Below are 23,017 nucleotides of genomic sequence, written 5' to 3'. Positions count from 1 at the left end.
TGTGAAAGCCTGGGTCGCTGAGGCACTAGTTTTCACAAATGTTGAGAGACAAATTGTCACCTGCAATGCTTTGCATTAGGGATCCTCACCTCTGTGCAGCAAGATCTTCATGGCTACCTACTCTGCCTTGAGGATTATGGCTGAGGAGAAGGCAGGTACTACTGCTGTAAGAGTTGTTCCTACTGAAACTGCCATTAGTGAAGGCCAATAAATGCAGGCCTAGTGAACAATGTCCCCAAATTGGGTATTAGAGGGAAACCTGAGAAATCAGTGACATCATTTGAAGCTCTTGTCTGAAGTGGAAGCAGCGAGCATGATCAAGGGAAGTGTATGCAGCACTGGTCCATGTTATAATTTCAGAATCACATTATTGTTATGGTGCAAAAGGAGGCCATTCAGCCCATTGTGCCTGTGCCAGTTCTATTACCTAATGCCAATCTCCTGACTTTCCCCCATATTCCTGCACACCATTTCCATCTATTTGTCATAAAGTACTTACCATCATCTCTGCCAAAGAAAATGCATGCTTGAAATGGTGTCTAGATTTTAATTGGATATTACCGTAATTATTTTAGAATTCTGGATTAATTTTTAATGCAATGACATGCTGTTGCTATCAGTAAACAAAAAGCAATAAACTCTGGATCTGTAACTAAATATCAAAGATTAAGATGTTAAATAGGCGTAGGCCTAGTCAAATATTTAATCTAAGATTAAGAAACCCCGCTTGACTTATATAGTCTCTGAGAAAGGACATGATGTTACAAGCCTTTAAAATATATTGTTTTTTTTTATTTCTGTTCTTTGTGACTTCACTGACTCACACTAGGATATGTTGAGGCTGGGGATAAAAAAAAATAAAGTTAATTGCAAAGAAATGAAGGATTAGTAGCTGCTGTGTTGAGCAAACTATATGGGGAACGAAAATTCCTCAATTTACTTAACTCTAATTTACATACAGTATCGGGTGCAGCAGACTGTATTGTATTGGGTGACTATGAACTGTGACCATGAACCCGCCTGACTGGCTTAACCACTAGTTCAATTGTGGCATTAAATTACTATGATCATGTTATGGTTATGTTTTTGTGAAATGGGTGAAGAGGGTCCAACAGAAGGTTGAAACAGGAACCAGCTGGAAAATTGTTATTTCCATGAAGGTTGTGGATTTATTGAAAGAGAAATAATATCCAAGACTTTTAGAGTAAATAATTTTGTGTCCATTCAGAAGCACTAGGCCGAATTTAGTAGTAATGGCAGGAATCCCACAAACCCATTCTGGTGATGGTCAACAAGACTTGGAGTGTATCTTGTCAGCAGCAGGCTGCCATCTTTATTGATGATGGCCACAAGCCGCTCAAGAGCTGTTGACCAATTAAAGCACTGGAAACTCAGCGATGCCAATGGGAGCTGTGATTACTGCTGGGGTTGCATGACAAGGGTCAGAGACATCACGGTCAGTCATGTAAGGCATAGTGAAGGGAAGACAGGTTGATGGGGGCAGGCTGAGGATTACTACTAGGCGTTCCCTCTGTGCCCAAAGGGTGCCCAAAATGGAGCACCCACCTCTGAGCTTGCCAAGAGGCCACCAAGGTTTACCTGTCATCCCTCCACTCTTGTGTAGATTTGTTAGCCTTGCTGCCTCACAGCCCATACTCAAAAGGCTGGTAAAATCAAACCCACACACGTCATTTAAAAAACAATTTCATACAGAACTTTTCACTTATGCTCCCTCAGAGAGACCACCAGAACACAGACTTTAGGTTCAATCAGTGGTTGGCCTAAATAGCACTGGCTTTTGAAAGGATATACTTTGTTCAGGTTTCCAAATCAATTCATTTGCATACAGTCAAAATCCAATCTCTCCTACGTATTGTTTGTCAGCATTTTGGAACGTTCTATCAGTACAACTGAAAATGTATTTATCACATAAAACCAAACACTTTGAATGAGTGTCTACTGTGGAACATAATCATAAATAACTGAAAGCCATTTCAGCAAATTGTATTGAATCATGTTCGAGTTAGACTGGTGTACAATAGTCGGTTATTCTTTAATAATTTAATCTTTAATAATTAAATACTTTTTAATGATGATTGACCTCAAAAGCTTTAAGTCATAGAGTCCCACAGCATGGAGACAGGCCCTTTGGCCCAAACTGGTCTGTGCCGAACAAAAGGTCCATCCATGCTAACCCTATTTCCCTGCACCTGGCCCATTTCCTTCTAAACCTCACCTATCTACATATTTGTCCAAATGCCTTTTAAATGTTGTTAATGTACCGGCCTCAACCACTTCCGCTGGCAATTCAGTCCATATGCATACCGCCCTCTGTGTAAAAAAGTTGCCCCTCAGGTTCCCATGTATTCTTTCCTCTCTTACCTTAAAATGATGCCCTTTAGTCCTTGATTCCCCAACCCTGGGAAAAAGACTTGCTTGTAAATTTCTTCTGCACTCTTTCCACTTTAATAATATCCTTCTTACAGCAAGATGACCAAAACTGAACACAATACTCTAAGTGCAGCCTCACCAACGTCATGTACAATTGCAACACAACTTCCCAACTTCTTTACTCAATACTCTGACTGATCAAGGCCAGATCAATGCCAAAAGTCTTCTTCACTGCCCTGTCTACCTGTGACTGTATTTTCAGAGAACTGTGTACCTGAACTCCAAGGTCCCTCTTTTCTACTACACTCCTTAAGGCCCCACCATTCACCATGAAACTCCTAGCTGGATTTGACTTTCCAAAATGCAACACCTCACACTTATCTGTCCTAAACTCCACATACCATTTCTCAGCCCACTTCCCAAGCTGATCAAGACGTTAATGATAATGATCTAATAATCAATTGCTCATCAGGGATTGATTAACTTTGTGGATCAGTTGATTTAAAACAGTAAAAGAAATTATAAACTATTAAGCAGATATTACAACAACCAGTTGTAATATTCTGATTTTTGTGTGCAGCTTGCCAATGCACTGCATACTAACTCACTGTCAGCTTTGTAACATTATATGCACACAGCAAATGGAACCCTCAAATGCACACTCTCTTAGCAGCAAGGTACACACGTAGCATTGTCGTGCCCTTATACCTAAAATGGGCTTGATTTTAAGAGCCTTGTCAAATGCCCACAAATGAGCAATTAGCAGATATTTGCAATGGCAATTAATTTAATCTGAGCTATTACCTGTTTGGGAATCAGGGCAAGTTTCGCACACTTTGTTGAGTAAACAAATGCAAAATATTTCAGGAACTCTATTACACTAGGAGTAATCTGCTGAAATTTCTCAATCTTATATGCTGGTCAGGCAAATTCTAGGCACTGAAGCAGATAATGTGCACCCACTCCACACCAAACTCATTTGAGGTGGAACAAATAAAAAGATTTCAATGTACCCAAAATGAAAGGCCATGATTCCAAGATTGAGAAAAGTTTAAGGATAAAGTGAATGACAAAATAGTCATCCAAAGAAAATAGATTTTATGTTACAACAGTAGCTCTGTAGAACTGTTAGCAAGATTTTTCCTAATCCAATCAATTTGTCTTAATGAACTTCTTGAGCCCAGCTTCATTTGCTTTATAGGAAGGATTCTGCTTTGCTGCTGGTCTGCTACAAGGAAAGGGGAAAATGGCAGCTGTAGGCATTAGGCACTTGCATTGACAGAGTGGGATGGCTGGCTGTAGAATAGCAGAGAAAAAATACCTTTGAAGTAAATATATGCAATACTCTGAAGTGAAAGCAGGAAATAAACCATCCTGACCATCACTGAACCCTTACTAATGAAGTAATATGATGGAAAATGTAACCTCTGAGCAGTCTATCATTAAAGGTAAAGATAAAATCACTACAGTCTAACCAGACCATGGGGCTGCTCTCTCATTCAAAAGAGGTGACTGGTAATGGTTTATCTTGAGGGTCACCACAGGTTGAGGAGAGTCCTTCATGGTAACCTCAGCCAGTGCAGGAATTGAATCCACGCTGTTGGCAATACATTACATCACAAACCAACTGTCCAACCAACCGACCATTTAATCTGATATACCCAAACTTACTGAAGCAGGCACACTTAATATCTTTGATAACAAGGTGTAGAGCTGGATGAACACAGCAGGCCAAGGAGCATCAGAGGAGCAGGAAAGCTGATGTTTCGGGCTGAGACCCTGCTTCAGACATGGGGGAGGGGAAGGGGGTTCTGAAATAAATAGGGAGAGGGGGAAGGCGGATAGAAGATGGATAGAGGAGAAGATAGGTGGAGAGGAGACAGACAGGTCAAAGACGTGGGGATGGAGCCAGTAAAGGTGAGTGTAGATGGGGAATTAGGGAGGGGATAGGTCAGTCCAGGGAGGACTCCCCTCCCCCATTTCTGAAGAAGGGTCTAGGCCTGAAACGTCAGCTTTCCTGCTCCTCTGATGCTGCTTGGCCTGCTGTGTTCATCCAGCTCTACACCTTGTTATCTCAGATTCTCCAGTATCTGCAGTTCCTACTATCTCTGAAACAACATTTAATATCTTTCTTCAGTTTTGGTGGAAAATCCCATAATTTGTGACAATCAATATAAAGTGTGCAGCATAAAGCCTAGATAACTTCCTTTCACAAGTGTCCATCACCTGCTGCTGCTCTCCTCAATCCTTAATAATATAATCTAGACTCAACTGCCCTTGGGCAATTAGGGATGGTCAATAATTGCTGCCTAGCCAGTGATGCCTCATCCCTTGAATGAATAATTACAAGGATATTACAAGGATATACAATAATTACCAGGATAACTTAATTGAGGGAACCTCTCTGACTGTTGAAAGCAGAGGCAATGCAAGTACTTTTTCCAGGATCAAAGGATTACTGGCGTCCAGCTCCTAAATATTTAACAGCTTCTCCTTCCATGTCTGCTATGTTCCTCACCTTGAATTTTGCCCCTCTGACTTTTATGGTTTTAACAATACCTTGATTCTGTAAACTAACTAAGCTTGAATCAGCATGAGAAAAGCTATTGGACTTTAGCTTGTTTCTTTTGTCTTGAATTATTCAAAGAAGTGAATAATAAAAATACATTGTACATATGTTATAAAAGCTGAACAATACCAAAAGATTTTGAAGCACTAGAAAAGTTAAAGGAGCTTAACAGAAATTAGTTGGATCAGGTGATATTTATGTAGCCAACAGACCGTGGAGGACTACCTCAGGAGAGAAACTCTAGGTTCCATGCGAGAAAGGGTGGAAAGCAGATTTTTTTTTTAATTATTCATTCATGGGATGAGGGCAGCACTGGCTAAGCAGCAATTATTAACCATCTCTAATTACTCAAGGGCAGTTAACAGTCAACCACATTGCTGGGGGTCTGGAGTCACATGTAGGCCAGACCAGGAAAGGATCTTCTCCGAAAAGGCATGAGTGAACGAGAGGGGTTTTTACAACAATCAGCAATGGAGTCATAGTCATCATTAGAGTCTTAATCCCAGATATTTCTTGAATTCAAATTCCACCTTCTGCTGTGGCAGGATTCAAATCTAGGTCCCCAGAACATTATCTGGGTCAACAGTCCAGCGATAGTACCACTAGGCTATTGCTTCCCCTTACATTCCACATTATCACCTATATTTAAGAGGGGAGACAAATTCAGTTTGGATACCAATATCTCTACTCATATAACTTTCACATGAGATGATATGATAAGGTTTCAAAGGGATGGCTTGATTCAGATAGATTAGACCACATTAGAACATCTACTTAACAGGAAGGCACTGTTTTCTGATACCTGGGCAACAATGCATGTGCACTCATTTGGAAATGTACACACACACAGTTCCAAACATGATGTGTCATCTAGTAGCATTTAAGTGTGACATCATGGGTGACAGGAGATAGGTGATGGCCTAGTGGTATAATCACTAAATTATTAATCCAGAGACCCAGATAACATTCTGGGGAAACAAGGTGGACGTTTCGGGCCTAGACCCTTCTTCAGAAATGGGGGAGGGGAAGGGGATTCTGAAATAAATAGGGAGAGGGGGGAGGCGGATAGAAGATGGATAGAGGAGAAGATAGGTGGAGAGGAAACAGACAGGTCAAAGAGACGGGGACGGAGCCAGTAAAGGTCAGTGTAGGTGGGGAGTTAGGGAGGAGATAGGTCAGTCCAGGGAGGATGGACAGGTCAAGGGGGCGGGATGAGGTTAGTAGGTAGGAGATGGGGGTGGGGCTTGAGGTGGTAAGAGGGGATAGGTGGGAGGAAGGACAGGTTAGGGAGGCGGGGCAAGCTGGGCTGGTTTTGGGATGCGGTAGTGGGAGGGGAGATTTTGAAGCTTGTGAAGTCCACATTGATACCATTGGGCTGCAGGGTTCCCAAGCGGAATATGAGGTGCTGTTCCTGCAACCTTCGGGTGGCATCGTTGTGGCACTGCAGGAGGCCCAGGATGGACATGTCGCCTGAGGAATGGGAGGTGCAGTTGTTTAGTGCGAACCGAACGTGGGTGTTCTGCAAAGCGGTCCCCAAGCCTCCAGTTGGTTTTCCCGATGTAGAGGAGGCCACAACGGGAACAGCGGATACAGTATACCACATTAGCAGATGTGCAGGTGAACATCTGCTTGATGTGGAAAGTCTTCTTGGGGCCTGGGATGGGGGTGAGGGGGGAGGTGTAAGGGCAGGTGTAGCACTTCCTACCATTGCAGGGAAAAGTGCCAGGTGTGGTGGGGCTAGAGGGGAGTGTGGAGTGGACAAGGCAGTCACGGAGAGAGTGGTCCCTCCAGAAAGCAGATAAGGGTGGGGAGGGAAAAATGTCTTTGGTGGTGGGGTCAAATTGCATGTGGCAGAAGTGTCGGAGGATGATGCGTTGGATCCGGAGGTTGGTGGGGTGGTACGTGAGGACGAGGGGGATCCTGTTTTGGTTGTTATTGTGGGGAGGGGGTGTGAGGGATGAATTGCGGGAAATGCGGGAGACACAGTCGAGGGCGTTCTTGACCACTGAGGGGGGGGAAGTTGCGGTCCTTGAAAAACGAGGACATCTGAAATGTACAGGAGTGGAATGCCTCATCCTAGGAGCAGATGCGGCGGAGGCGAAGGAATTGGGAATAGACGATGGCATTTTTGCAGGAAGGTGGGTGGGAGGAGGTGTATTCTGAATAGGTGCATTCCACCAACACTAACATTCTGGGGACCTGGGTTCATATCCCACTATGATAGAATTTGAATACACTAATAATCTGGAAATAAGAATGCAATCATGACGATGAAGCCATTCCTGATTGTCAGGAAATACAATCTGGTTCACTAATGTCCTTTAAAGAAGGAAATCTACCATCCTTACCTGGTCTGGCCTACATGTGACTTCAGACCCTCAGCAATGTGGTTGATTCTTAAATAGGGATGATGCCCACTTCCCATGAATGAATAAAACAAAATGTGTAAATGCAGCACTGTGCATGCACAGGGAAGCACATGCATTTTGAGATGGAGTTTAGGAGTGGGGAGAGGGGACGCAGGGTGGCAAATATTGAAAATAGGCAATGTGGCTTCGGAGGGGATTTTCTGGAGTCAGATTTAATTTTCTCAGCTACCATCAGTTCTGAGGAAGGATCATTGGACCTAAAACATCAACTCTGATTTCTTTTCACAGATGTTGCCAGCCCTGCTGAGCTTTTCCAGCAATTTCTGTTTTTGTTTCTGATTTACAGCATCCGCAGTTCTTTCGGTTTTTATTTAGGTTAATTTTAGTAATTGAAGTGGCCTCCCTGACTACATTAGGAAATCCACTTTGATCATGTAAAGCAGCAGCACATCTTTAAATGCTTTCACTGCAGTTGGAGAGGGCAACATTCAATCATTTCCAAAACTTCACACTGCAGTAGTGTAAGTAGTTACAAATGCACTATAAATTGGAGAGATAGGGTTTAATGAATATGTAAATGAGCCGCTGGGGGATATGCTATGATAGAGCTGTTACCTCAGTAGTCATGCACCAGCACTCTGCTCGAAGGTGCAATCTTGTACAGCACAGAACATCCTGCTCTGTATCTTATATAACAAGGTATGGAGCTGGATGAACACAACAGGCTAGGCAGCATCAGAGGAGCAGGAAAGCTGATGTTCTGGACTGCAATCTACATTCAGGCCATCCCAATTTGGCCCCAACCACGACAACCACTACCTGAAACGTCAGTTTTCCTGCTCCTCTGATGCTGCTTGGCCTGCTGTGTTCATCCAGCCCCACACCTTGTTAGCTCAGACTCCAGCATCGGCAGTTCCTACTATTTCTGCACTGTATCTTACTGCTATCTAGAATCTGTTCATAAACATTGTTTTAAAGTAATCTAGAAGTCTGACTTGAGTTTGCATGAAGAATCTGAAGAACTCATTCTTCCACAAAAGGTGAGTGGGGATAGGGTTACAGAGTGATGGGGAGTCAATGAAAAGGCTTCTTGACCAATTTTCTGTTCCCACTTTGTCTTCCAGAAATATTTTTAAACACAGGTGGTTGAAGACTAGAAGCAGAGCTATCAACTCATGCTCCTAATCCTCCTGATTGTCCAGCTTCTCAAATCTCACTTCATCTTCGACCTACAATCTGTACAAGCCATAAATGGTGTGACCAGGGATCTTCACTTCTCTATTCCCTCATCCCAACCTCACTCTTTTCAAGTACTGCCCTTAGCCATGATTGTTCTCTGAGGAAGAAGATGTGGAGTGTGAATAGATTGAAGAAAGTGAAACAAATCTGACACTCACAGACAGTAGTTCTGATGGTGGCACTGTGTGAATTTCAGAGGGCAGTATCAAGATGGAATCTGCATGTGGTGAGTCACCCAAATCAAGCATCCAGGATGGGGAGAATGGGCAGCACAGGTGACAGATCCCCAGGTGGAGGTTCTGCCCTTTTGCAACCCAAGTACACATAGCCAGTAGTTATGAGTTCTTCTGTTGAGGATTCAGACAAGGACTTAACTGGAGAAATCTACTGGAAAAGGTAGAAACGAGCACACAGAAATGCTTGATGCATGCAGAGACCTCCCCTAGAGCCTCTTGTTGCTGTCAAGGTACATGGAATTGGTACCAAGTTAGCATAGGCTTCAAACTTAGAGCTCGGCCATTCTAGTGTTATGTGGTGATCAACATAATGAGAAGACTTGGATCCAACCATGAAGCAGTGTCTAATGGCTAACGGCTCAGCATCCACGGCAGTGCAAACCAAAAAACACCATCATCTGAGTGCTGGAAAGTACTCAGGCTAAGGACGTGCAATCTGAACTTGTTGCCATTCAGGCTCCCTTATGATGACAACATTCACCCTCGCACCACAAACACAGCAACAGTCTCCTCGATGTTCTCCATCAACCTTGACAACTACTGCCCATGCCATAGTGGTGAAGTCTGACATAAGGTCGCAACCTGCTTGAGATCAACCTAAAAGGTCATTTGCAGTCTCTACAGTGAAAATGGGTAGACTTCCACGAACCATTGTGCAGCCTTTGAGATAGCATTATGTAAGAGTCCTGGTCAGGGAAAGGCATTCACAATACAGGCAGTGCAGAGATGGTTAGTTGAATAAGAATGCAGTATTGGATGTGTTGTTGGATAAGGTTGATAGTGACCTTTATTTCAAGCATGTGGGCCAAGAGAATACCTTGATGATCACACACATAGAGATGGTAAGGTGAGGAATTGTGGACCAAGTAGCACTTCAGGTTTCAAACAAGAGAACCAGGGTTTGATGATATGCTCATGGATGTGTCATCCAGAATGTGGATGAGCCTCCTGTCTCCTCTCCTCATGATGTGGTAGGTGCTGAACTTGTGGTGACAGACTGGCCAGCTTGAAGAGAGTGAAATAGGTGATCATAAATAGGGACACCCAATCAGATGAATACTGGAGGGCACCGCCCCAATGGAACTCATATATCAGCAGCACAATGTGCTGCTCAATAAAATTCCTCATAGCAATATGGTTCTCAATACATGGCTGCTGTGTAGTTGGATTGCAAAGAGGCAAAATCAGCTATGTGTAAGAATGGATTGTTCTTATCATCCAGCAACCACCCTCTGATGTAGTGGATGAAATTTTTTTGGAAAGCAGACCATAGCACAAGATTATTGAAATTTAGCCGGTAGTGGGAAACTGCGTGTTCACCAGCATGAAATACCTGGCAGTGACTGCAGACTAATTACATGATAACATTGCATTTTTAGTGCATCTCAGCAAAGATATATGTGTGCAGTTAATTGCACCCTGCACCATGGGAAGCTCACTGTCCTGACAAGTGCCATATGCATGTTCCATTTTATTTTCTCTGTTAAGATAATGATAAACTCTCCTCTTTTGACAGACAGAGCCTCTGTGACCTATCAAATGCAGCAATGACGAGCAAACTTTGAGATGTTTCCTATGTTGTCTGCTCTAGCCTCAAAGAATGCTCTAGTAATGAAATATAGAGTCAAGGTCTCCTTGACTGTCACTCGCATTGCCATCCTTATGCTGCTGTGAGGCTGCAGATCTGGATACAACAGGTGGTACAGTCTGTGAGCACCTTCACTGTGAAGTGCATCCACTGAATATTTTGTTCTTGACTCACGTGCAGGTAGGAGAAGTGTTCCCTGAAGATTGTAGGGAGATACAACTTCCTTCTGAGAGCCAACACCTTCTTCCATCTGCTTTGCTTTCTCTGCTTCATCTTCTGATACTACTAAAGGGGACTACACCGATAATCCCATAACACATGTATGTGGTGTATTCAGAGGCCATTTAGAAACAAACAGTAGCTTCTCCTTGTCCAGCACTACTCACTGAAGGCACACAATTTTTTCCAAAATCCTGGATATTCCACAAACTCAGCAAGACCTAGCAGATAGTAATTGCAACTTGAATGATAATGTTACTGAGGTGGGGGGGGGGTGTCCCTTGTGCTGCTGAAAGCATATTTATCCATGTATGTTTAACAGAAGCAATTTCCAGAATGCATGTAATAACATCTATGAACAGGCTGGTTAGAAAATAGGTTATTAAAAAAAACTAGAGTAATAAGGTCAAAATCACAAATTGGCACTGATTTACGTCCTGATCTGCCAATACATACAACACTTGTGCTAATGTTATCAACAAAATAGTGTTCAGTATGGGCCTGTACTAGGAAGAATCAACATGACACCTAAGCCAGCACCTAAAGCTGTAGAAATGTCATCGATACGATGCTGATATTTATGTCCAAAGGGTTTAAATTAGGAAGTAAAAAAGAAAAATATGAGTTTGATTTAAATCATGCACAAAATATTGATGAAAAATTAATAATCAAGTAAATTAATAGAGAGCAAAAAGGCTCAAAGAAAAATTACAAAAATTGTCATGTTCTTACACTTTTTAAAAAAATCTCCGGTCCTAATTAAATTCTAACAAAAATCTGAAAGAATGAGACTCTACTCTTATAATTCCAATACTAAAGTGATTGTTTGGTTATAATGAATAGTTAAGTGTATGCAGCAGCTGTAACTTTTTCCAAAAGCTAACTCAGCAATTAGCGGGCAAGTATAACACTTCAGACTTGACACAATTGAAACATCAAAAATAGAAACTGGAGTAGCCCATGCAGCCTTCCAAGCCTGTTCTGCCATTCAATAAGATCCTGGCTGAATATTCAACTTAGCATTCTGTTCCCACTTTCTCTCCGTACAATTTGATCCGTTTAGCCCTAAGAACTATCTCTCACTCCTTCTTGAAAACATTCAATGGTTTGACCTCAACTACTTTATGTGGCAGAGAATTCTACAGGCTCATCACTCATTGGTACAGAAATTTCTCATCACCTCAATCCTAAATAGCCTACCCTGTATCCTTAGACTATGGTTTTGGACTCACCGGGCACTGGGGACATCCTTCCTGCATTTACCCTGCCTAGTCCTGTTAGAATTTCATAGGTGGTTTCTATGAGGTTTCCCCTCATTATTCTAAACTCCAGTCAACATAGTCCTAACTAGTGTCTCTTCACACATCAGTCTTGACATCCCAGGAATCAGTCTAATAAATCTTCACTGCACTCCCTCTATTCCAGAACATCCTTCTTCAGATGAAGAGATGAAAACTGCAAACAGAACCTAGGTGTTGTCTCACCAAGACCCTGTAGAATTGCAGCAAGACATTTTGCTCCTGTACTCAAATCCCCTCACTATGAAGGCCAACAGAATTTGCCTTCTTCACCACCTGCTGCACCTGCATGCTTACTTTCAACAACTGGTGTACAAGGACATCCAGGTTTTTTTGCTCCTCACCTTTCCCAAACTATCACCATTCAGAAAATAATCTGCCTTCTTGATCTTACTACCGAAGTGAATAACCTCAAATTCATCCACATTGGACTTCATCAGCCATGCATTTGTCAACTCACTCAACTTGACAAAATCACAATGAAGCATTTCTGCATATTCCTCACTGTTTGCCCTCCCAACCAGGTTTGGTCATCTGTAAACTTTAAGATATTACATTTAGTTCCCTCATCAATATCATTCATATATATTGTGAATAACCCAGGCCCAAGCACTGGTCCCTGTGCTACCCCACTAATCACTGGCTGCTGCTCAGAAAATGACCCATTTTTTCTGTCCTTTTTGTTTGCCGTCTGCCACCCAGTTCTCCATCCATGTCAGTACACTAACCAATCTCATGCACTTTACTTTTCCATGCTAATCTCTTCTGTGGGACGTTATTGAAAGCCTTCTGATATTGTACTAGCATTGCAAAACTTGTGGGGGCAGGACTAATCAGAAAACATGTCTAGATTCCCATATTCACTTATATGTTTTACGATACATAACTTTGGAAATTACTGTGTGATTTGCTCCATCATAACAATGAGTGTTGTTAGCCTCGCTGATTTAATCATGAGAGAACTTAGGCCATTTGTTGTTGTATTTACATATTGCCATGTAGGGGTGCAGTAATGTTCCTAAAAGCTCAATAATTTGTCATGTAATTGCACAATGTGACCAACTGCACAGGTTAGTTCAGTTGACTAGGTGGCGAGAATGTGATGCAGGATGACAGGAACAGAGTGGGCTTAATCTCCATATCAACTGTAGAACTTCATGGAGGGCTGCCTTCTTGCCTTTATATGGCCATCCTTGCATGATGTGGAGTGGTGTCCTCCAAGTTAATAAACACTTGTCTCTCATTGTCTATAAGCGCTTAAAGAATATTGTGAGTTATCTTACCAAATTGCACATTAACTGCCCTAACTAGTCAAATATTTTAACAATGCTTTTAGCAAAATTTATCAAAGCCTCCAACAACTACAAATTGAAAAAAAACTCTTTTTAACATGTCTCCTACATTTTCAGTCATAGCACTATCTCCAAAATGTGTTTATAATGCAGACACTTCTGACAAAGTTGTTCCATCCAATAAAACTGAAGAGAACGACTTCTGACGCATTGTTCAGTTGAATTTTAAATCCAACAATTTAGAAGAACTCAGAGAAAGAGATTATTTCTAAAGCTGTATATCTTAAAAAGCCCAGAAATGTTTTACCATACAGTTGGAAGTTCAAGATTTATTAAGATTAGTTGCACAACAGGAACTTATTTTTGTCTATTGTGTTCCTGTCAGCTCTTTGTTAAAATGAATCTCACTGACCTGTTCTCACATCCTTGGAGGTTTCTGACTTCCAAATCTACTCTTCCCTTAAAGTATTTACAGTCTCTGCCTCAACCATTCATATGACAAAGCATCTTGGACAGTTCTTTGCATAAAATTGCTTTTCTACCCTCTGCACTCACTCTTTTAATAACAATTTAAATTTGTTTCCATTCATCACTCCTGAACTAAAATAAACCAAAAAAAACTAAAACTAAAAGTTTCTCCCAATATGATCAAAATTCTTCAGAATTTTGGAAACTATGTTCAAGTTTCTCCCATGTTTCTTTGCTTCATTGAATTCAGTCCTCTGTAAACAGAGACATACTGCAATTACAATATTGTCCTTTATGGTATTTTGCACTATTTGTTTTGTGCTGGGATACTGAAATCAAAATCTATCACAAAAATTATTTGTAGTGACCAGATGGTAATATAATCAGTTGTATGTTTAATGGTAGATATTTGAAAGTTCAATCTGCATGTACAAAAATCAGAAGTTCTCAGTTGCATTCATTCACATAATCATGTTTAATTCTTAAATATTACTTTACTCTGATTATTACCTGATACTTGGCGTGCTTGTATATAATCTGTTGGTGACCTACAGTATATTAAGAAAACAAGCTGAATGCAGTGAATTATGACTGGAATTGATCACATAGTTTTTCAACTTGCTGGTACACAACTGGCTTATCAATTTTCACTGACTCTTGCAGAGTCTCCTAATTTCATTATATGCTTTTCAGAGTAAATCCATTTCTCCATTTTCAAAAAACAAACTCTTTCTGTAAACAATGAATACATATATACGTAGGAAAAACCAATATAGTTGAGTTAGAACTGTTAACTGGAAGAGCTAGATAAAAGGGCCAAGAACTATCAAATTTGTACATACATCTACATATTTATAAATAATGCTTATTCCTCATTTGCTTCTGTGTATGAAGGAGATGGCAGATAGTGAGAGCACAATGGAAACTTATCCATTTACCACACCCATGAACAATGCGCATTCCCTCTTCAGCACCCCACCCTCAATAAGGTTGATCATGCTAACACTTCTGAAAATGCTGAGGCTTTTGACACTGGCCGGACAGAGGCCACAAATTCAGGAAGGAGAAGTGGGAGATGGGGAGGAGTTGCTGTGGGGTAATGAGCATTATTGGAGTTGCTGTTGGACAAGCATTGTTGGAGCTGAGGGACAGCAGTGTCAGGGATAACAGAGGGGTGTGCAGTGTTGGGTGGGAATGAGGGTGGTGTGTGATCATTGTCAGGCGAGGGATGAAACTCCGGGAGAGTACAGTCAGTGTAAGGGGTGCAGAAAAGGTTGAGGGAGGGAGTGAGAGAAGGGTTGATCAGTTCGCAGATGCTGAGGGGGTGTGGCTGGGAATGAGTAATGTTGAGGATGTGGCAGGGGATGAACATTATCAGGGATAAGAGAGCGAGGTGAGGGAGGAGTTTGGCAATGTCAGAGAAAGGGGTAAACAGTGTTGTAGTTGGAAGAGAAGAGGTTGAGGAGGGTCAGATTGCAAGAGTGCGTGAGCATTGTCAGGGGTGGGAGTGATCAGTGCCAAGGTTGTGGAAGGGGTTGGTGAAGCGATGATCAGCGGAGGGTAGAAGGATGAGCAATAGGTGCCGGAAGGTATAAGCAGTGTTACAGGAGGAGGAGGAGAGGGTGAGCAGTGTCAGGGTTGTAAGGGATTTATTTTAATGCCTTTTCCCTATTACCTCTTTTGTTCATCACTGTCTGACACTTATAGGAATATAAGAATATAAGAACAGGAGTAATCCATTCAGCTGCTGAAGTCTGTTCTGCTATTCAATGTGATTTGTGGCCCAATTCCATATACCTGCCCTTGGCCCATATCTGTCAAAAGCTTTGCTGAACAAAAAATAATCTTTCTCTGATTTAAAATTAACAACTGACCTCGCATCAACTGCCATTTTTGAAAGACAGCCCCAAATATCTACCACCCTTTGTACGATTAATAGTATCTGTGTAGGTACAGAGCATCAAGCCCAAGGATTCAAAATTCAGCTCAGTCTTCATTATGTCTCAGGCAGTGCAATTCAAAAGTTTAAACTTCCAAAGTAAATTCTGCATATGTGTCCAGATCGGGAACTCTGCAGGGTCTCAATGTGCATGAGCACCAAACATCTGGACATGTTCTGCTGTTATCACCAGAGGATTCTGCCTAATTTACAACTTCAATTTCCGTGTTTGCATTTTTAAAGCATCAGGTCCAGTATAAAATTAAAATGAATCTTCTTAGATGTAACAATTGCAGAAAAATCAAAAATATATTGAAGTTAAAATAAAGCTTTAAAAAACTTGTCAGATAGACTTACCTGTGATACAGTTCTTCTTCAACAACTGTTAGAAAAGAAGCACAAATTCAGACACATTTAGTCAAATTATGCAATAAATGCTGTGAAAACTACACAATCACATAGAAAAAAAGCCAGACATGTACTAGAATTCCAGTGAAGGTAACTAATTATTCGGGAGCTATACTAGCACCAGTACTTCTCAGAATGATAACAATCGGCAATGGCAGCGGAACATCAGATAATTATTAAAATTCAGTATTTGCATTGCTGTATTACATAACTAATAAAAAATAAGTGTAAGTCAATAATGATAACAAACTTCCCAGAAACCAGACATAAAGAAAATCCTACACATAAGACATCCATTCTGAAGACCTATTCCAGCGCCCATGCTATAATTTGGAAATGTTTTCCAAAAGTCACACAAATTTTGAATTAGTAATGACAGAGAATGGCTAATCTCTAATTACACAGTACTTGCTAACTGTTTTAAAAATGGGCCATTCAATTTTGTAAATCCTGCTAATGCAGATTTTGCTATCTGAATGCTTATTTAAAGCAGAGAGAACTCATAATTCATCTGTAATTAGAAAGAAAGAAAAGTTGATTGGATGGACTTGTGGTGTCATTGACCCCTTAAATGTCAGTAATAGGATAGTTGCTTTGAGAAGTATTGAGGCATTGTACAAGTGAAACATATTGCATAGGGCAGCATTGACTTATTTCAGCTTTTCACTACAGAAGTAGACATACTCGAAGTAAAGAACAATTAGCCCCCTGATGTCTTGTTCCCCAAAGGGAGTTGGTTTGCCCCAAATTAACATATAAATTGAGCATGCAACAGAAAATGGAGTAATTGGGTTGGAAAATGTAAGGTTACAGGGATAGAGTACAGGTTTGGGTCTGGGTGGGATGCTCTTTGGAGAGTCGGTGTGGCCTCAATGGGCTGAATGGTCTGCTTCCACACCGTGGGGTTTCGATGATTCTATGATTCCGTGGATTCAAATTGGACACAGGTCCAAAAGGACAGGGCTTCTACCTATTTCTTGTTGCACGGACATCCATTTGAGATGTTTTGAGCACAACCTAGGCTTTGTTTTAAACCTTTAGCAGCTTTCATGTTGCTCAAGAATACTTACATTGCTGATCCTCAATATGTTCATATGGATTGAATTTCAGCAGAACTTTGTATTACCTGCTAACAGTCATATCACATCTCTCTTGCATACTTAAAGCAGTGCTACTGTACTATGTTATTGTCTATCCTTTTTGTACCAAGATGATGCCAGAATCAGGATTTTCAGGAAAATTGAATAGGTTGAGGCATTTTTCTCAGATAAGACTGAGGGGGTATCCTGATAAAGATAGTGAAGATTATCAAAGTGATAGCCCAGATGCAGCAAAGATGTTTCTATCCTCTCGCAGCTAAAAGCAGAATTAGGGAATGCAAATAAAAAATAGTCACTATTAAATTCAGGAGAAATTTCTTTATACATGGATGATTAGGACATGGAATTTGTTACAATAGGGAGTAGTTCAGCAGAATTTGAGATAAGCTTAATAAGCATTTCAACAAATAAAGTACAGAAGAACATATGATGAGAGTTAGATGAAGAGGAATGTGAGGAAAATGTGTCCAGCACATAACACCAGTACATACACCAGCATAAATCTGTTGAACTTAATAACCCAATCCTCAGCATTCTGAACCAACATTTTCCAAGCTACCTTTAGTGCTGAGGAAGGGTCACTGGACCTGAAACATTAGCTCTGATTTCTCTTCACAGATGCTGCCAGGCCTGCTGAGATTTTCCAGCAACTTCTGTTTTTGAACTGAATAACCGATTGTTATACAGTTCATACTTATTAACCGTGTACCTTAACAGTGATCCCAGCTGTAGATAGGCATGATAAATCAGCTTCAAAGGGATGATAAATAACTGAACACTTCCTAATAGATTAACAGATACACTCCAAAGTTGCAACTTTAAATGATACCCAAAGTTCATGTAGAGATAGGGTTTAAGGAACATGCAGATTAGCTTGTGAGGTACACGGTGATACGACAGTGACAGTATAGTTTTGTGGCACTCTCTCTTAAGATTGAAACTAGAATAGTGAAGGACAGAAACTGCTTTTGCATGATGCTTCATATATGCAGTGTAATAAAACACCATTTGAAGAAACAGCTTGAGGTTGTCCTGAACGTATCTGAACAGCCAAACCCATATCAAAACAGTTCAATCCTATACATGTCAAGATACTCAGAGATACCACAACTGATGATGCAACACAGTGAATAGTGCATCCATATAGTCACAACCACACCACATGACCTGGGATGGATCGGGAACCAAATTCATTACACTAAATACATGTGACCATTGCAGCAACTTACAGCATGATTAAATTACAACATATGTATATGAAATTAAGCATACATTTACATGTGTCTAAGGTTTTGGAATAGATCTGTAGATCAGGTTGTGGGTGTTGAGGTCGGTTGGCTCGCCGAGCTGTTTTGTTGTTCCGCAGTCGTTTCGTTACCGTGCTGGGTAACGTCCTCAGTGCAGCCTCTGATGAAGCGTCGGTGTGTTTTCCCGCCTGGTTTTTAAACTCTGGGGTCCGTTGCGATGGATTGCCTCACTTCCGGGTTTCTTCCGTAATGGAATGTATATGTGGTCGAGTTCAATGTGTTTATTAATAGCCTGCTTCGTGGAGTGCCATGCTTCCAGGAATTCTCGTGCTTGTCTCTGCCTAGCCTGTCCCAGGATCTTGGTGTTGTCCCAGTCGAAGTCGTGGTTCTCCTTGTCCATGTGGATTGCGATGAGTGAGTATTGGTCGTGTCTTTTTGTAGCCAGTTGGTGTTCATGTACTCTCGTTGTTAGTTTCCTTCCTGTTTGTCTGATGTAGTGTTTCTCGCAGTCTCTGCAGGGTATCTTGTAGATGACATTGGTCCTGTCCATGGTGGGGAGTGGGTCTTTAGTTCGGGTGAGCACTTGTCGTAGGGTTGATGTGGGTTTGTGTGCCACTCTGATGCCCAGCGGTCGTAGAAGTCTTGTGGTGAGTTCTGACGTGTTCATGATGTAGGGTAGTGTGATGAGTATGTTGGGACGTGTAGAATCTTTCTAATGCTGTTCCTGTAGGCATCTCCTGACCCAGTTCTTTGGATATCCATTATCCTTGAACACATGGAAGAGGTAATCCTCCTCCTCTTGGCGTAGTTCCATGTTGCTGCAGTGTGTTGTTCCCCTTTTAAATAGTGTTTGCACGCAGCTTCGTTTGTGTGTGCGGGGATGGTTACTATTGAAGTTCAATACCTGGTCTGTGTGTGTGGCTTTACGGTGTACTTTCGTTTGCAGTTCCCCATTTGTCTTGTGCTCTACCATGACGTCCAGGAATGGGAGTTGTTTGTTCTTCTCCTCCTCTCTGGTGAATTTTATTCCGGTGAGAGTGTTGTTTATGAGTTTGTGTGTCTCTTCTAATTTGGTCCGTTTAATGATGACAAAGGTGTTGTCTACGTAGCGCTTCTATAGTTTAGGTTGGATTTGTGGAAGGACAGTCCTTTCCAGTCTTTGCATCACTGCTTCTGCTATGAGTCCGGAGATAGGCGATCCCATGGGTGTGTCGTTGATTTGCTCGTATGTTTGGCCGTTGAAGGTGAAGTGGGTGGTCAGGCATAGGTCCAGTAGTTTAAGCATGTTGTCCTTGGAGATGGTTTCACTGGGGTCGTGTTCTTGTTCAAGGAGTGTTGTCATTGTTTCCCTTGCTAGTGGTATGTCTATTGACGTGAATAGGGCAGTGACATCAAATGATATCATGGTCTCTTCGTCCTGTATCTTTATGTCTTTGATGGAGTTGAGGAATTTTTGGGCTGAGTGGATGGAATGGGGTGATTTGTTGACTAGGTGCTTGAGTCTTCTTTGTAGTTCTCTGGCTAATTTGTGCGACTTCTACGTCCGCTGGGCATCAGAGTGGCACACAAACCCACATCAACCCTACAGCAAGTGCTCACCCGAACTAAAGACCCACTCCCCACCATGGACAGGACCAATGTCATCTACAAGATCCCCTGCAGAGACTGCGAGAAACACTACATCAGACAAACAGGAAGGAAACTAACAACAAGAGTACATGAACACCAACTGGCTACAAAAAGACACGACCAATACTCCCTCATCTCAATCCACATGGACAAGGAGAACCACGACTTCGACTGGGACAACACCAAGATCCTGGGACAGGCTAGGCAGAGACAAGCACGAGAATTCCTGGAAGCATGGCACTCCACGAAGCAGGTTATTAATAAACACATTGAACTCGACCCCATATACATTCCACAACGGAGGAAACCCAGAAGTGAGGCAATCCATTGCAATGGACCCCAGAGTTTAAAAACCGGGCGGGAAAACACACCGATGCTTCATCAGAGGCTGCACTGAGGATGTTACCCAGCACGGTAACGAAACGTCTGCGGAACAACAAAACAGCTCGGCAAGCCAACCAACCTCAACCTCAATTTACATGTGTGTTTCATACATACAGAAATTAGACACCTGTGCCACCTTTGAACTTTTATGATTTCTAAATCTTTCTTTTTCTCTTATCATTCCAAAGAATAGCCCTGACATCCACAGTTGATGTAGAGAGAGCTGGCTGATTTGACAGACCTGATTACTGACATGACTGTGGCCTCATTCTGGTGGACCAAGACTTGGAGCGCTCCAGCCTGCCAAGGATCTCCTGTCCAAGGGCAGGGGTATGCCGCTTGGCCTAACTTGCTGGAGGCGCTGGAGTCACTGGCAGAAGGGAGGTGGTATGTCCTGGGATGAAATCTGTTGCGGGATCCTTGCTTTGGAGCCTTCTTTGCTTTGCTGGAGCACCTCCTTCCTGTTGCTTCCCGGTGGCACATCCTTGAGGAGAAGGAACACGTGGAGAAGGTTGGGATGCCTCTTTTCCCTCTTGTCCAATCATTTTGGCACTGTACACATGGCTAGAGCAATGGAATGCAAGTACAAGCCATTGTGTACTCTGTGGTACTAGGCCATTTATGGCATTTGACATTCTCTGGTGAAAGTCTTTCAATGGAGAAAATCACAGCTGGAGCCAATGACCTCACTCGTAATGTGGAAGGATACCTCCAGACTTAGGTTTGGTCTGTTCATGGCCGATAGCAACTCTGCCCAATTTTCAAGTGTCAGTCTCTGCACCTTGTACATCTGCAGCGCTTGCCGCTCATAAGACTGCCAGCATACAGTGAAAACTAAATGCCATTTACCTTTGCAGCATGCAGGAGATTGTTCACCCTCTTCCTACACGCAAAGGTTCCTCTGTGTAGCCCCACAGCAACTGACATTGGCTGCCACCTCCATTGAGGCTGACTTGGTCAGGCAGGAGTGCTTTCTGTTGCCATCCCTAGGAAACAGGGCCTCCTGCTTTTCACAGCTCATCTACAGGAAATCCTGTAGAGAAGTATCACTAAATCATGGGACCACTCTCTGCCTACAGTCCAACATTCCACATGGTAGGAAGCTGCACTAGTGACAAAAGGTGAGGGAATCCAATAAGTGAAGACATGGTATATGCAGTTTTAGAACCAATATGGCAGATGTCCAGCAAGGTACCTGGCTTGCAGGGAATGTTTGAATGCCCTTTGAGTATGGGCCTGGACCCTCAACCCCATGAGGTAACAGCAGGGGTGTTGACTTCCTGCCCATCCTTTCCACAAGATTCGCTGTATTCCACATGCATGTCTACCTAATTAGCTGACAACTGCATCATTGCATGAGTAATGTGCAAGTGTCACTCACGTTGGGTCCTGTGACTGGATGTTTACTCTGGAACTGAAGAATCAGCTGAGTGACTGGAAAGGGGATGGAGTCAGTGCCTGGGCATTGAGTTTGTGGAGGGGGCAATGACAATAACTTCAGCCTGTCTCACATTTAGCCAGAAATAATGGTGATTCATTGAAACTGAATGTTCGAGAACAGTATGACAGCTATTGTGTTTTATATATTACATTTTGAAAGCTTTTAGTCTAATAAAGTGAATGGCCTACTTGAATTTGGTAGCTCCATCATGACACTGATACTGATTGTGGGAAAGCAAAAGTCCATTTTGCCACTTGGAGACAGTAAGGAGTGCAGATGCTGGAAGCTAGAGTCAATAAATATGGAGACGGAAAAGCACAGCAGGTCAGAGAGCATCCAAGGAGCAGGGAAGTCAGCATTTCAGGCTGAAACATTTTGTCAGGACTGGGGAGAGGGAGGGGAGCCCAGAAATAAGTTGAAGGGGGGGGGTGGGGCTGGGGAGAGGGTAGGTGGGATGGATTCAGGTAGGAGGTTAGTGTAATCAGTCAGTGGGAAAGGTGGATCGGATAGGTGACTAGGAGGATGGACAGGTTGGGGATGAAGAGATTTTTGATGCTGGTGATGCATGTAGGGGGTTATTGTCGTTGGTCAGTGGGAAGGGTGGAGTGGATAGGTGTGTCAGAAGATGGACAGGTTGGGGGTGGAGAGATTTTGAAGCTCGTGAAGTCGATATTCAGGCCATTGGGCTGTAAGCTCCCAAGGCAAAATACCAGGTGTTGTTCCTCCAGTTTACATTTGGCCTCAGTCTGACAGTGGAGGAGGCCAAGGATGGACATGTCACCGTTGGAGTGAGTGGGGTATCATTTTATTATCCAGGAATACAGCATTAACACACTCATGTATGCAGAAAGGGACAGAAAATTGGCTCATTGTACAAACGTATAAATACAAGGAACAAGATTAAGCCACTTGGCCCTTTGAGCCTCATCCGTCATTCAAGAAGATCATGGCTGATCTGATTTTAATCTCTCAACCCTATATTCCTGCATACCCTCAATGGGATCTCATCTCCTTGTTAATCAAGAATCTATCTACCTCTGCCTTCACAAAAGATAAAAAAAAGTTAAAGATTAAAGATTCTGCATCTACTGCCTTTTGACGAATGAAATTCCAAAGACTCACATCCCTCTGAGAGAAAAATAAAATTCCTTATCTCTGTCTTAAATGGACAACCTTAATTTTTAAAGAATGAGCCCTGGT

At 42.2% G+C, this 23,017-nt stretch overlaps 1 protein-coding gene across 1 annotated transcript in view; it reads right to left on the bottom strand.

Annotated features, from left to right (window-relative positions):
• hepacam2 (HEPACAM family member 2) overlaps nt 1–23,017 on the bottom strand; it is an 82,497-nt gene that overhangs the window by 4,179 nt on the left and 55,301 nt on the right. Inside the window, exons 5-6 of the mRNA XM_048608330.1 lie at nt 15,966–15,990; nt 14,180–14,217 (exon numbers count right to left, since the gene is read on the bottom strand). Of these exons, the coding sequence (XP_048464287.1) occupies nt 14,180–14,217; nt 15,966–15,990 (63 nt within the window). The remainder of the gene's footprint in view (nt 1–14,179; nt 14,218–15,965; nt 15,991–23,017) is intronic.

The sequence above is a fragment of the Rhincodon typus genome, chromosome 2 (genome assembly GCF_021869965.1).
Source record: "Rhincodon typus isolate 14 chromosome 2, sRhiTyp1.1, whole genome shotgun sequence".
In the NCBI taxonomy this organism is placed as follows: Eukaryota; Metazoa; Chordata; class Chondrichthyes; order Orectolobiformes; family Rhincodontidae; genus Rhincodon; species Rhincodon typus.
The sequence above is the reverse complement of the archived record's forward strand: the minus strand, read 5'-3'. Positions and strand labels throughout refer to the sequence as shown.